The following is a 15,860-nucleotide window of genomic DNA, read 5'->3' on the forward strand; positions in this document are numbered from 1 at the left end:
GAGCTGCAACTACTAAGCCCATGCACCTCAGCTACTGAAGCCTGCCCACTCTAGAGCCAGCGCTCCCCAAGAGACGAAGCTTGCGTACCACAACTGGAGAGCAGCCCCCACTTGCCACAACTAGAGAAGAGCCTGTGTGGCAACAAAGACCCAGCAAAGCCAAAAATATGTAAGATGATATGTGTGTGTGTGTGGTGTGTATGTATATATATAGCTTCTCCTGAGGTACATATATCTTTCAGAGTGAAATTAAACTGAAAACAATAACTTGCCATTTGACACTGCCATGCCATCTGAGTTAAGACTCCATCCTCTCACCACATTAAAAATATCAGATTACTTCAAAAGGAGAAAACAATAAAGAATTCTTGAATGTTGAAAAATACTACATGATGATCCAGAGGTCAATGCCCACATCACATGCACACAGGAAATATTATTACTTGGAGGGCACATTGGGATTAAACAGAGGCTGCTTGCAGCCAGAGAGGTAACCAGCCCAGGGAGATTCAGGGCACTGCCAAAGCTGCCCCAAAGACCAAGGGAGTCAAGATCTTGACACACAAATAGTTTAAAAGAAACTAACCAGATTACCTAAGAACTGTAAGAGCAGTTCTGTTCATTATTCAATGGAAATATAACATAAGCCACAAATGTAAGTCACAAATATAATTCTAAAATTTCTAATAGTCTAAAAACAATCAGGTGAAATACATTCTAAAAATGTCTTATTTAGCCTAACACATCCAAAATAGTATCAGTTCAACATGAAATCAATATAAAAATATTAATATATTTTATATATATTTTTTCACACTAAGTCTAAAATCTGGTATGTATTTTACATTCAGAGCACATCACAATCCAGATGAGTCATATTCCAAGTGGTCAATAGGTATAGGTGGTTTGCAGCTATACACTGGATGGTACAGCTAAATAGCTTAAAAAAAAAACCTGATTCAAAATTTCCCTATGAATTAGGACACATTAACACTACTCTCTCTGTCCCTCTCCCACTATTGCTTCTCTATATATCCCCTTTCTCAAAATAGTTGAGAAACTAATTGTTCACTCTGTTTTCCATCCTTTCTCTTCACCTCTCTCCCTGCTCATCTCACCACCCAATCCCTAACAAAACAAAATGACAACACATCAGTTTTATACAGGGCAAGCAAACTGTTTTCCAAATTCTATCCACCTGTCCTCTACCAGTAATCTCTATCTTTTGTACATTTTCACTAGGAGCCAAGAAAACAAAACATGCATGCCAATGGTAAATTAAGAACCTAGGACACACGGGTTTAATTAATCCTAATGCTGATTTGCCAGATGGGACCACAGTTCTCATCTCCATTTCAGAGATAAGAAAGCTGGCACAGATAGGTTAACAACTTGCCCTTATCTGCAGTCTCCAGCTTGTCAAACAATCTGACAAGCACATTAACCCCTTAGAAAAAATAAAACTGGTCAGAAGGAATACCATCTTGAATATCCAAGGCACTGAGTTTAAAAAGAGTTTGTAACTATAACACCAAAAAAACCTTTAATCTCAGAAAAACATTAACACCTGTGGATGACAGATGAACTACTGAGGGACAGGTAACCTAGCTTCTTGCTTATTCACTCTAACATCAAATAATTGCAAAGCTGCTCATGTCAGCAGAGACTTCCCACTGTTAGAAAACGTAGCAGCAGGCAGCATCACACATGGGGTAGAAGAACCAGGCCCGGACTCTGAAGACCTGCATTTAGTTCTACACAATGAAAACCGCTGGGTAATCTCAGGCAAGCTGTTTGACCTTTCTGAGCCCATGATAGGAGGAACAATATTAGGTCACTTACTATACAGGGCTGCTGCTAGAACTAGGTGAGATACTACATTTAAAATATTTCTTTAAAAAAATGCTTTAAGCTATATATAAGCTATACATAAATCTCAATCCAAAATTCTCTGGGAGTCAGCCCCAAGAGAAGTACATAACATCTTTACCAAATCTTTCACATAAAGGAGAACACAGCAGCTTAATAAACAGCTTATATACCAACCTGAAGTATTTCAATTCCTAAAAATTATCTGTGAGTGTAAATCTCCTGGCTCTGCTAATTATGCTGTAGGTTAGCTATGACAGTATCATGCAGGGAAACTGGGTGAAGGGTACATGGGAACTCTATTATTTTTGTAACTTCTATTAGAACCTAAAATTATTTCAAAATAAAATTTAAAGATGAATGCTCTACTGGCAAAGTTGGCATTTTCTACAAGGTGCCACAATGAAAGGGTATTTTATATTACAGAAGAAAGCAGTGAAAAATCAAAAAGTAGTTGAAACAAAGTTACCTCATTTTAGTCATCAAATCAGAGCATTATCTCTAATCAAAAGGTAATCTCTCTCCATTCATTAATGAGGTCATTGCTATAAAATACAGTCTTAGACTGTAGGTCTAAGTGTGTCCCACAGATTAATCATTGTGTTAGAAAAACACCTGTCTACTGCCTATGCTTAAAATTGACCCCAACATAAAAGAGTCTTTTCCTTAAAGGATTAAGCAATCAACCCTTGTTTTCTACTCTACTCGCAGGCTTGCCTTAGGCCTCCACCTCTTAGAAACATAGTGAAATGTGCTAGGTACTTTTCTCTGGGAAGCTCTGAAATTCCAGGAAATTAGAGTTGACTATATGCAAGAAACAAAAGCATAAGTAAGAGGGAAGAAAGGATGAGTAGGAAATGTATCAGCAGAGTAAAACTGTTACACATAAAAAAATAGAAAAGGCCAACGCACAAAAACAACCCCCAGCCAGTGTCACAAACTGACATAGTAAACAATCAATTCCAATTCCCTCTGGGGTTTGATGCCATTCATTTGTATTCTTATGGAGTTTAAGAAGTTAGAACTAGCATTAAGAAATATTTTGTATTCATTACAGAGCAACCTTATTATACTCCATGTATTTTATCTTAAGAACATAAATAATTAAAGGAGAAAGAATACTCATCACTATTTAATTTCAACTATATAACACAATATGAATCTAAAGCTCATCAAGGCCAGAAAACAAACCTGCTATGAATGGTTTGGGGTTAGGCACATCTCCTTGCCCCTCTAGCTTTTCCCATCTGACAGCCTCTGGCTTTTTCATTTTAATTTCAATCTGGAGGAAACACCAAACAAAATCAATTATTAAATGTAAAAGACACAGAACAGTCCAAAAAAAAGAGCAATTTCCTTTCGTTATCAATGTTTTATAAGAATTAATAGTGTCCTTGTTTCCAAAGCAAAATTACAAAGCTAAATTTGGAGAACTCTGAAACAATTACTTTGTTTCTACTTAAAAGCCACCTTCAAAAACAATGTACATACACACTATAAACTACAAGTAAGAGCCTTGAAACCCACATGCTTTTCTTCTTTTAAAGCAGTGTTCTCAACCAGGGTGATTTTGTCCCCAAGCGGATATTTGGCTCTGTCTGGAGACACTGTTGGGTCATCACAACCGAGGCACAGGTGAGGAGAGGCTGTGTGTATATCTGCTCAGTTGCTCAGTCCTGTCCGACTCTTTGCGACCCCACGGACTGTAGCCCACCAGGCTCCTCCATCTGTGGGCTTTTCCTAGCAAGAATACTGCAGTGGGTTGCCAGTTCCTCCTCCAGGGGATCTTCCCCACCCAGGGGTCGAAGTGGTGTCTGCTGCATCTCCAGCATTTGAAGGTGGACTTTTTTTTTTTAAGACCACTGAGCAACCTGGGAAGCTCCTAAGGCAAGGCAAGGGGTGCTACTAAATATAAATATCCTACAACACACAGGGTAACACCCACAACAAAGAATTATCCAGCCCCAAATGTTAACAGTGCCCACCACTGAGAAACTGTTCTAAAGGAGTTACTACGTATGTGTGTACATTAACCTGTTTCAGAGTAGAAAAACCTGTTTCAGAGTGAAACACTTCAGAGTTTTTCTTACTTATCAGAACAAGTAAAACTAAGGGAAGTCATCAGTTAGATCCCTTACATTATAACTTGCTTAATAATAATAACATCCTGTAACTTGCCTTTATTGACTAAAGTCACTCTAATTGTTCTTGCAAATTGCATACCCTCCAAGTTGTGTGCAGCCTGAAGACACCTTTAAGCACCCACTACGTAAAACACCTCTGATGTACGGGTCATTATATTAGTGACCCACTGGTGAAAAAGTAACTGCAGTTTTGGACCATGAATTTTAAATCATTATAACTAGGTTCAAACACATCTTTTACCAATCAAAATAGGAACCATTACAATCAACACATTTTTGCCAACGAGAAATAAGTTTGTTTATTCCTGTAGCGTAAAAACCAGTGATTCGGGATCCAACAAACTCTTGAAAGCATGTTCTGCCTCCTGCTAGTTGTGGAAGCATTTTTCCTGCAAAAAGCTGTTGAGATCCTTGAAGAAGTGGCAGTCCACTGGTGAGCAGTCAGGTGAATACGGCAGATGACACAAAACTTCACAGCCCAATTCGTTTAACTTTTGAAGTGCTGGTTGTCAATGTGCAGTTGGGCACTGCCATGGAGACGAACTGGGCCTTTTCTGTTGAGCAAGGCCAGCTGCAGGCACTGCAGTTTTTGGTGCATCTCATTGATCTGCTGAGCATACTTCTCAGATGCAATGGCTTCAGAAAGCTGTAGTCAGTGAGACAGGCAGCAGACCACCAAAAAGTGACCATAACCTTTTCTGGTGCAAGTTTAGCTTTGGGAAGTGCTTTGGAGCTGCTTCTTGGTCCAACCACTGAGCTGGTCATCGCCAGTTGTACAAAATCTACTTTCCATCCGTCCCAATCCACTGAGAAATGGTTCACTGTTGTTGCAAAGCATAAGGGAAGATGTCACTTCAATGATTTTTTGATTTGCAATCAGCTTATGAGGCACCCACTTATCCAGTTTTTTCACCTTTCCAATTTGCTTCAAATGCCAAACGACCACAGAATGGTCGACACTGAGTTCTTCAGCAACTTCTCACGTAGCTGTAAGAGGATCAGCTTCAATGTATGTTCATTAGCAGTTCCTGGGCCAAATGAGTTGTTGGGTTGTCTCTGCAGCTTTATGACCCATTTTGAACTCAAGTAAGATAACTGCTCAAATTTTTCTTTTTATCTAACATCTTTTCCCTAGTCTAAAATAAATATAAACAGCAAGTAATAAGTCATTAGCAAAAATAAAAATTAAGCAAGAAATGTGCATTAAAATGATGTATAACATATCCACATTCACTTAAGGAGGTATTCTAATATCAAATGGCAAAGTTCAACAATTCAAAACCACGATTACTTTTGCAGACGGTAAATGCAGGAGACTGGGGTTCAACCCCTGGGCTGGGAAGATCCCCTGAAAGAGGGCATAGGAACCCACTCCAGTATTCCTGCCTGGAGAAGCCCCATGGACAGAGGAGCCTGAGGGGGGCTACAGTCCATGGGGTTGTGAAGAGTCAGACATGACTGAGTGACTAACACACAACAGTAATGGTAACTTTTTCTGGAACATAGAGCTAGTCGTGCCCAGTTAAAACTGGACAAGACCACTGACCATTCACCTGGGCCTCCATGAGTGTTTGACCTCAGAGGGCCAAAAAATGTCACCCTCAGTTCATGCTAATACCATTTTCTGAACATGCATCTCATGAAGAAACTCGGATATGCCTGTGCAGCACACCAGTGACTTCACTGTATCATCCTTCCCCCACCCCTCAGACCACCTTGCTTCTTTATCCCATAAATATCCCGAGTCTGTTGCCTCTGGAAAGGCAGATGTAAGATTTTTTCTTGTTGTTCTCCTGTCTGTTCATTCAGCTGCCTCATGAATAAACTCTTTCTTTTGCAAATATCAGTGTCTTAATGTTCGGCTTACTGTGCATTGGGTAAATGGACCTGCTTTGATAACACAAGTAATGGTAACATTTTTACAATCATTGGTTCAATAATCATCCAACATCTACTGTGAGCAAGGTATAGTCTTCAGGAATGTGAGGGATTTTTTTACATATTAAAGGAACATCCCTGACCACTCAGTAGTATGTGAAGCACTTGAAGAAAGGCAAATAATTGTTCTAAACACTCAGGAGAGATCACACTGGCTGTGAACAGGAAGGTTTCCAGGCACCTTGAGGGCTGTGAGAGGCAGGAGCATTTGCAGTGATGGAAAGGGTCTCCAGATGCAAAGTGAACTGCCTAAAACTGGAGCCCTGAGGTGTGAAAGGACAGTGTTATCAGGCAGTGAAGAGAAGACCAGGTTTGCCTCAAGTCCAGGATTTTCGTTAAAGCAGTGAAAAATACAGATGGAAAAAAAAGGTGTAAGAGACTATGAAAGAGCTTCTGAGTGCTAAACTAAGGCCGCTTATTACAATGAAACGTTAAAAGCATCCTAAAAGCATCTTTTACTCTCTAATCAAGGCTGGTCCCCCTAGAATCTACCTAGTATATACTCACAGAGCACTATGTTAGCCCTAACATACACTCACAGAGCACTTACATCACCTTATGTTCTCTTTATTCAAATAATGCTCTCAGCCCCAATTTTAGCCCAGCAAAAATCAGCATTTATAGTGCTGGTAAACACAGTAATAACCATTATCCAAATAGTTTTAAGACTCAAGTTAGAATTTTATATTCCAATGTTTTTCCTAAGAAAATAATTATGACTTTTTTAAGTAGGAAAAAACCCAAAAGACAAGCCTATTATGTCCACTTTGGTTCTTTGATCTATTTGATGAACATGAATCATTTAAGTTAGCAATTGCTGGTAATCTTTCTACCAAAATAGTTTAGGAAGAAAAATCTTTAAAATCTTCATTTTAAAATACTTTAACAAAACACTAACAGAAATCTACCAGTATTTTCAGTCAGATATGAAGTAACGGCTGTGAAAGGGGTGTGGTCTGAGTATTTTCTTAAGGTGCCCAGAAATGTAACAAAAAATGTTTTCACTAGAGACAACATGAAACAAATCTCACTGGAAAAGAAGCCAAAAGATCAGTCTTTTAAATGTAACATACATATTTAAATTATACATGAATAAAAACAAACATTTAAAAGGATCTCCAGAATTCTGTAAAGTGAACTATGACTTAACTTTTATAAAGCAAAATACTACCAATATTTTCTCATACACAATATGAGCACTCTGGTCATTTTCAGTTGTCACTGTTGGGATCTTTATCCAAAAGGGACAGAAATCCAAGTCAGCAATGACACAAAAATAATTACTGAAAAGGACTATTAATATACCAGAATTTAAAACTGCATCTTGCTCCTTTAATTTTCAACTTACCTAGAAATGACGACTTCACAAGCAATGCGTACATCACCAGTCTCCTTAACTAACTTCAGCCACAGGCACCCTATGCTCACACCACGTTTTCCTGCACTAGGAACTGTCTATAAAAAGTCCCTCGCTTCACCTGAATAGCAGCACACACTAGCACTGGCATCTCTGAAAGCCACTACAACCTGAGTAATTGTGCATTATGAACAAAAAGGCCTTTATAAAGTCAAAGTCAGAGCTCTAAGTAACAACCTACTTCAACTGAGACAAGCTGACCTGAACTCGAAATTATACTTACTCCATTCATTAAAAGAAATGCACAGAATAAAGCATTTAAAGCGGCTTTCTTAAAAGGCAAAAGGGGAGAGACTAATTTTCTGTGAAATCCTTTTTATATCTACTTCACTTTCAGTGCTTACATATGCTGTTAAAAGTGATTCTGATAGATACTTTTTGAAATGCCACCAGTCCAACTTCAGATATTTTTACTGGGACTATTAATCAGCCATTCTATTTTCATTTAAGTCAAAAGTAATTTAAAGATAACTTAAAACTTTGATGATCTGCGTGAATGCAGCTCTCACAGGCACAGAGAAGGCTTTCAATGTGCCACAAGGTCCCAAGCAGGATTCACAGACTACTAGTAAGAATCCCCGTGTGCTGGGTTGTCAGTGTTCAATATCATGTGTACTACTACCCATTTCTAAGCTCTCCTTTGCACAGCAGAAAATTTAATTTTTTCCAATGAAAGGAACTTTAGATTTAAAGAAAAGCCATTACGTCTAAAGGGTTACAGCATCCAGACACCATCTTCTTAAATAAAGATGAGTCTTTACTTACTACAACAGATTAATGGTGAAGGAATCTTTACCAGAGACAAGAGCTGTGCAGCTTACTGGTCAACTTTTTTTTTGGCAAACTTTTGAGAACCATCTGTTTCAAAGATGCAGTCATCAGTGTTCCCTGATCTTTACAACGCAGCTTTCCCAAGGTTCTCTCACTCAGCTCTTTGCACATTTAACTTCGTATCAAAACGCTTAGAAGAGCTCAGTCTCCCAGAGGCCAGAATGCACATCTCCCGTCTTTATTTTTATTCCCAAATCGTTTTGTAATGTTTTTAATGCAAAGGATGGTAATGCATGCATGACCGTTCCCAATGTTGTAACAGCACAGCTCAGATGAGTACTGAGCGCCTACTTAGAGCAGGGCGCTGAGCTGGTGCCGAGGGCCCCTCACCACCTCGGTTCTTCCTGAAGAAGTCAATCAGAAGAGACACTCCTATGAACAAAAAGTTCCAGTGTCCATTCTGTGAGCGACAGACCTAAGTTTTGGGAAATACCTAATTATCTGGAAGGACGTATGCCAAAATGTCATCAGTAATGAGGCATTACTTTCTCAGCTCCCTAATATTTTTCCAAATTTTCTATGATGTGCATTTACTGATTTTACAACCTGAATAAAAATCTAAATAATGAAAATTAAATAACAGCAGCAATACTTATTGAGCACTTATTACATGCCCCATGTAATAAGTGCTTTATATATCTCACGCAACAGAAAAGCCCTGTTACAAGGAAAAACCATCCATATTTTAGAGATGAGGGAGCCAAATAAGCAGAAGTTGTGAACAAGTCAAAATTAGCTAGTGTAATTCTGAAAGAGAAGAGTCAAACAGGTGTCACTTGCTGGATGTATGACAAATCTCACTGAGGCCTAGTTTCTTGGTAAAATGGGAATAATAAGGTCTACCTATTAAGAAAGTGAAGAACTAAAGAGCCTCTTGATGAGGGTAAAAGAGGAGTGAAAACGCTGGCTTAACATCAAATACAGTATATTAACGCATATATATGGAATTTAGAAAGATAGTAACAATGACCCTATATGCGAAACAGCAAGAGATACAGACATAAAGGACACACTTTTGGACTCTGTGGGAGAAAGTGAGGGTGGGATGATCTGAGAGAACAGCCCTGAAACATGTACATTACCATATGTGAAACAGATCGCCAGTCCAGGTTTGACGCATGCAACAGGGTGCTCAGGGCTGGTGCACTGGGATGACCTTGAGGGATGGGATGGGGCGGGGGGGTTCAAGATGGGGAACACATGTACACCTCTGGCGGGTTCATGTCAATGTATGGCAAAACCCACCACAATATTGTAAAGTAATTAGCCTCCAATTAAAATTAATTAATTAAAAAGAAAAAAAACCAAAAACATCAGCATTCAAGAACTAAGATCATGGCATCTGGTCCCATCACTGCAAGGTAAATAGATGGGGAAAAAGTGGAAGGAGTGACAGACTTTATTTTCTTGGGCTCCAAAATCACTGCAGATGGTGACTGCAGCCATGAAATTAAATGATGCTTGGTCCTTGGAAGAAAAACTATGACAAACCAAGACAAGAGTATTAAAAAGCAAAGACATCACTTTGCTGACAAAGGTCCATATAGTTAAAACTATGGTTTTTCCAGTGGTCATACATGGATGTGAAAGTTGGACCATAAAGAAGCTGAGCACCGAAAAACTCATGTTTTCGAACTGTGGTGCTGAAGAAGCCTCTTGAGAGTCCCTTGGACTGTAAGGAAATCAAACCAGTCACTCCTAAAGGAAATCAACCCTCAACATTCACTGGAAGGACTGATGCTGAAGCTGACGCTCTAATACATTGGCCACCTGATGCGAAGAGCTGACTCGATGGAAAAGACCCTGATGCCGGCAAAGACTGAAGGCAAGAGGAGACGAGAGCGGCAGAGGAGATGGTTAGACAGCATCACCAGCTCAATGGACATGAATCTGAGCAAACTCCAACAGATAGTGAAGGACAGGGAAGCCTGGCGTGCTGCAGTCTGTGGGGTTGCAAAGGATCAGATGCAACTCAGTGACTGAACAATAACAAGGGCATAGCTCACTCAGGGTTCTTATGAGGATTAAACAAAACGATATATGAAAACAATATAGCACTGTGTCTGGCAAATAAGTGAATGCTATTATGAGTATCTTCTTCATCACTGCTACAATTAGCTCGAACATCTGAGCAAATTATTTCACATCTCTGGGTTCAGTTTCCATAGCTGTAAAAAGGTAGTAACAATACTGGCACCATGTAGTAACTGGGAGGATTACATAGGATAATACACAGCTATCAAAACAGTTAGCTACTGTAATTCTTTACAGGTCACACAACACGGCACTGGCTAAATAAGCTACAGTAAATGCATATGATGAAATACTTTGCTGAAAAACATCTAAGAACATGAAAAAAAAATCCATAATGCACGCTAAATTTAACAAGACAGCTACAGATAGTATGGACAGTAAAATCCTTTTCTTTCGAAAATATACATATATACATTAATAGAAAAGGCAGCAAGAATATACTCCAAGATCTGCAATTTGTGGATATCAGCAACTGAACAGTTATTTAAAAAAAAGACACCTTATTACCACCACTACCACATCAAAAGCACTAACAAAACAATAATTCGAAACCCTACACACATCTGTGTTTAAAAAAGCAGGAGTATCCTGACCAGACACCTCCAATCCCATCAGATCATAATTAAGATTCTTCCATGAATATTTAAAAAAAGAATACTAAAACTTGTAAAATTTTAGTGGGTTAAGAAGGGACAAGGAGGCTACCTGTCTCTAAGACACACATTTTTATTTCCCACAATTCCAGTTAAAAGCCTTCATATTTTATATTGACATAATACAAAAAATTACTCTAAAAATAGGAATGCAAGAACATTTCTACAATAGCAATTTTTCTTGGAGTGAATATTAATCTTTAAAATGAGTATTTTACAGCATAGCTGTTACTGAAGATAAATCCTATGGTTGTGTTGAGAGAATACTGTCAGGAGATTAACAAAATGAAATAAAAAAATTAGTTTCTTAATTTAAAAAAATGGATCAGCAGGCAGATATGTAGGCAGATATTCAGTAGAAGGTAGAAATAACTACCAGTGGTACTAAAATATATATATATATGAATTCTGACTTAAAAAAAAGACATTAGACACTATACTATAAAATACTTAGTTAAGGGAAATTCCCTGGCAGTCCAATGGTTAGGACTTGGCGCTTTCACTGCTGGGGCCCAGGTTCAATCCCTGGTTAAGGAACTAAAATCCTGCAAGCTGTGTGGCATGGCAAAAAAAAAAAAAAAAGTTAAGAAATGCTATTTCAATAATTGAAGGGTACTTACCTCTTCCTATCTTCACTGCAAATTATATTTCACTTGAATAACACTTAAGCAACAGTTATACATAAATATGCAACATGCACTATTTGAAGGTGGGAAAGAAAACAGGATTCTCAAAAGGCAAAGAAACAGCCCTTTCAAACCACAGATTTTACAGAATCTCTAGTATCAAGCAGATTTTCCCAAGCAAAATGCACCCTTTTCTCAATCCACCTGCAAACATATGAAAAGAAAATTACTATTTTTCCCTTCTAGTGACATCAATAGATAAGCCTCAGTAACCCAGAGAAAGATTTTATTTTCAATATTTTAATACTGACTCCCTCTGCTGTATAAAAAAGGATTCAAAAATGTCATTTCCCTTAGGATCTAATTAGGTACAATTCTTTCCATTTGTTTCCCATAAAACACAGCTTAAAAACAGATAGCTTAACAAAGTAAAATATATTACTTTGGGTTAGGACAGTAAAAATAATCATCCTCCAGAATATATCCTTCAAATCTAAATTCTTTAGTCCAGAACTTAGACAAACCTAAGAAAAGAAACACTTGCTTTACAAAAATCTAAGTATTCTTCCTGGGCCATGCTGAACAATTTAGTAACTTGAAACTTGGGGAAAGGATTTGAAGTCCGTGAACCTCAGTTTCTTTTTACCTGTAAACCTAAGAATAAAGACACTTATTACAACTCTGCAAACTTGGTAAGGCCAGTATCAGAACCCAATTTAAATTCATTCTCTGCACAATTACTGACCACCTACTCATGACATACAGTGTACAGGGCTAGGACTGCCAAATTTAGTGAATGGAACATGTTTGTATCTTAAAATTATTTACTGTATGTAAAGTTAATTGCGCATCCTGTACTTTAGGGCTTCCCTCACAGCTCAGTTGGTAAAGAATCTGTCTGCAATGCAGGAGACCAGGGTTCGATTCCTAGGTCGGGAAGATCCTCTGGAGAAAGAAATGGCAACCCACTCCAGTATTCTTGCCTGGAAAATCCCTTGGACAGAGGAGCCTGGCAGACTACAGTCCATGGGGTTGCAAGAGTCGGACATGACTTAGCGACTAAACCACCACCACCTGTACTTTATCTGGCAACTTTCCCTGAAGCACATACAGAGACCCAAGTATGACAGCTTATCTTTAGAAGACTTACAGAAAGTGAGGGAAATAAATGTACATATAAACAAACTACCATACAGGGAAGGGTAGTAGCTATGTCGCATTTAAAGAAAGGACCAAGGGGGGAAAAGGTAAGTTGGGAAAACAGTAAGAGGGCTTTGGGGAATGGTTACAAACAACAAGCACTCACAAGATTCAAAGGAGAATAAAAAATGTGACAGTGCTTAGTTAGAGCCTCGCTTCTTGCCACACAGACTTGTGTAGTCACCAAATACCCTATTCCATTATACAAAGTGGAAACAGGTTTTGAAGTTATTTGCCATATTTTCACACAAATCAATTTAAATTACTTCAAAAAGACATGCATTAAAAAAAAAAAAGAAGAAGACATGCATTAACAATCTCTCAACAGAAAGATGTACAAAAATGCCAACTCCTAATATTCTGACTTCAGTTCAGTTCAGTCGCTCAGTTAGCTCCCTGTCAAATCGAGTTATAGTTCTCCGCTTATTTTACCCAATATTATTAAACAAATTCTGTCCAATGTAGACAGGGCCGGTAAGACTAAAATCTTCATAAGATGTCATCCTTTTTCTCACTTTCTGTCATCCAAACAACGGTTTCCTATCTCTGCCTCCTAAGTAAACAGCTCTGTATGTTTCACTCTTCAAATAGTTTTAAGCAGATCATTTTTAACTAGATGCAAACACTACTGCTTCTTTACTTTGCACTTCCTGCTCCAACCCTCTGCAGATGCTTTCTTCTTCCTGCAGGCCCAGTTATCATTCTTCATGACATAAGCCAACCCTGATTCTAGTCTATGAGTGGGAAATTCACACAGCTCAAAAGTTAAATAACCAAGTAAGCTGCAGAACATGTGTATAGAAAAGGTGTAGTAATGCAAAAAATCTATTCATATCATTCTTTCTCATCATACACCCTCATGCAATCTTACAGGTGAAAGGATTTCAGACTTCAAAGTCCATAGTTCTCTCATTTTCACAAGATAATGGAAATCATGCCCTATGATCATATGTGACTAGTCTACACTTACAGAGCAAGCAAGGAACCAGAGTCAGATTTTTTGATTTTCAGTTCAGTATTTTTTCTGCTAAATTACACTTCTATCCTACTACACTCTCACTACATCTTCTGACTGGTAGCTGATATATTCCATGAATTTCAATTCTATTGCATATTTTTACTTTTTGAAAATATAAACAAATCTATAAATTATAGTTATTCAAACTGCAATTAATTAATCCCTCATTACACAGTAACCTAAAATTCAGCTTTACTAAAAAACAAGACACCAGATTCATCTTTATAATAGTCTGTATTTTTATCTCCATAGGGAAGCGTGAGAAAAGCATTTATATATCACAATGGACCAAACTGACAAGTTCAAGACATGAAACACTGTGAGTATCAAATCTTAAAAAGATGCTGATCATTGTATCTTCAGTGGAAACTGTTTATCAAGAAGCACTATACCGATCTTAATAAGCATATAAACACTGCTGAGGTTAGATTTTTAAACTCCATTTTCCTAGAATTAGGGGAGGGGGAAAAACTATTATTCAAAAACTACCATTCTTATTTAATTTAAACATTTGTGGCTAGAAGGATCTTAAGTTTACAACCACAGGGATAATTAGATGACCAATGTTCCTATATTTTGAAAAGATTACCAATGACAACCCTTTTCAATGGTCTTACCTTTGTTGAAAGTACTTTAAACATGCTCTGCTCTGGTATTATAGGATGAAGAAGTCTCAGTTTCAAACTGTAATCCTCTCCAGAAGGAAGTTTCACCAAAGCAGACAACTAATGAACATAAAATTAGGAGCACATTTTATAAATTAATTTAAAGAAGGGTAAAGTACTTAAGCTGACTATAATTACAGAACTATAGTACTGTTGCAGAGTATTTTTAAAACCTTATACGGAATATAAGATTTAGGAATCTCGAAATAATCCTTTTTAAAAATCTGGTATCCTTCATAATTCAAAAAGACACATGTACCTCAATGTTCACTACAGCACTATTTACAACAGCCAAGACATGAAAGTAACCTAAATGTGCATCAAACAGATGAATGGATAAAAATGTGATGTGTATATATACATATATATGGGTGTGTACACACACATACATGATGGAATATTACTCAGCCATAAAAAGGAACAAGATTGGGTCATTTGTGATGTGGATAGATCTAGAGTGTGTCATAAAGTCAGAAGACAAAAACAAAAGTATCGTGTAACAAAGCATGTATCTGGAATGTAGAAAGATGGTAACAGATGAGCCTGTTTGCAAGGCAGGAACAGAGAAGAAAACAGAGAACAGATATGTGGACATGGCGGGGGTGGGGAAGGGAAGAAGAGGAGGGGAGACAAACTGGGCAAGTAGATGAGACATGTATACACTATGGTGTGTGAAACAGCAGTGGGAAGCTGCTATACGGCAGCAGGAGCTCAGCTGAGTGCTCCGGGATGATCCAGGGAGTGGTGCGGGGAAAGGAAGGAGGAGGCTTAAGAGGAAAGGGATGTATCTATACACACAGCTGCTTCACTTTGTTGCCCAGCAGAAACTAACACTGTAAAGCAACTATACTCCAAAAATAAACAGCACTGCCCATGACAAAAAAGGGGAAAAATGTAAATGGACTAAATGTTCCAATCAAAAAAATAAAATAAAAAAATCTGGTATTCTTCAGACAAATTCTTATATACCTAAGAACAGAGTATGTTTCATAACATATACATTTAAATCTCAAGAAAACTCAAGATACTCTCACTGTTTGCAGATGACATGATCCTCTACATAGAAAACCCTAAAGACTCTTCCAGAAAATTACTAGAGCTAATCAATGAATATAGTAAAGTTGCAGGATATAAAATTAACACACAGAAATCCCTTGCATTCCTATATACTAACAATGAAAAAACAGAAAGAGAAATTAAGAAACAATACCATTCACCATTGCAACAAAAAGAATAAAGTACTTAGGAGTATATCTACCCAAAGCAAAAGACCTATACATAGAAATCTATAAAACACTGATGAAAGAAATCAAAGAGGACACAAACAGATGGAGAAACATAACCGTGTTCAATGGGATTGGAAGAATCAATATTGTCAAAATGGCTATTCTACCAAAAGCAGTATATAGATTCAATGCAATCCCTATCAAGCTACCAACGGTATTTTTCACAGAACTAGACCAAA

General features: G+C 37.8%; 1 protein-coding gene across 1 annotated transcript in view; it reads right to left on the reverse strand.

The window, feature by feature from the left end:
- The window catches only part of SUGT1 (SGT1 homolog, MIS12 kinetochore complex assembly cochaperone), a 42,913-nt gene that overhangs the window by 9,842 nt on the left and 17,211 nt on the right, over nucleotides 1-15,860 (reverse strand). Inside the window, exons 10-11 of the mRNA XM_043478351.1 lie at nucleotides 14,348-14,455; nucleotides 3,061-3,151 (exon numbers count right to left, since the gene is read on the reverse strand). Of these exons, the coding sequence (XP_043334286.1) occupies nucleotides 3,061-3,151; nucleotides 14,348-14,455 (199 nt within the window). The remainder of the gene's footprint in view (nucleotides 1-3,060; nucleotides 3,152-14,347; nucleotides 14,456-15,860) is intronic.

This window comes from Cervus canadensis, chromosome 9 (genome assembly GCF_019320065.1).
Source record: "Cervus canadensis isolate Bull #8, Minnesota chromosome 9, ASM1932006v1, whole genome shotgun sequence".
Lineage (NCBI taxonomy): Eukaryota > Metazoa > Chordata > Mammalia > Artiodactyla > Cervidae > Cervus > Cervus canadensis.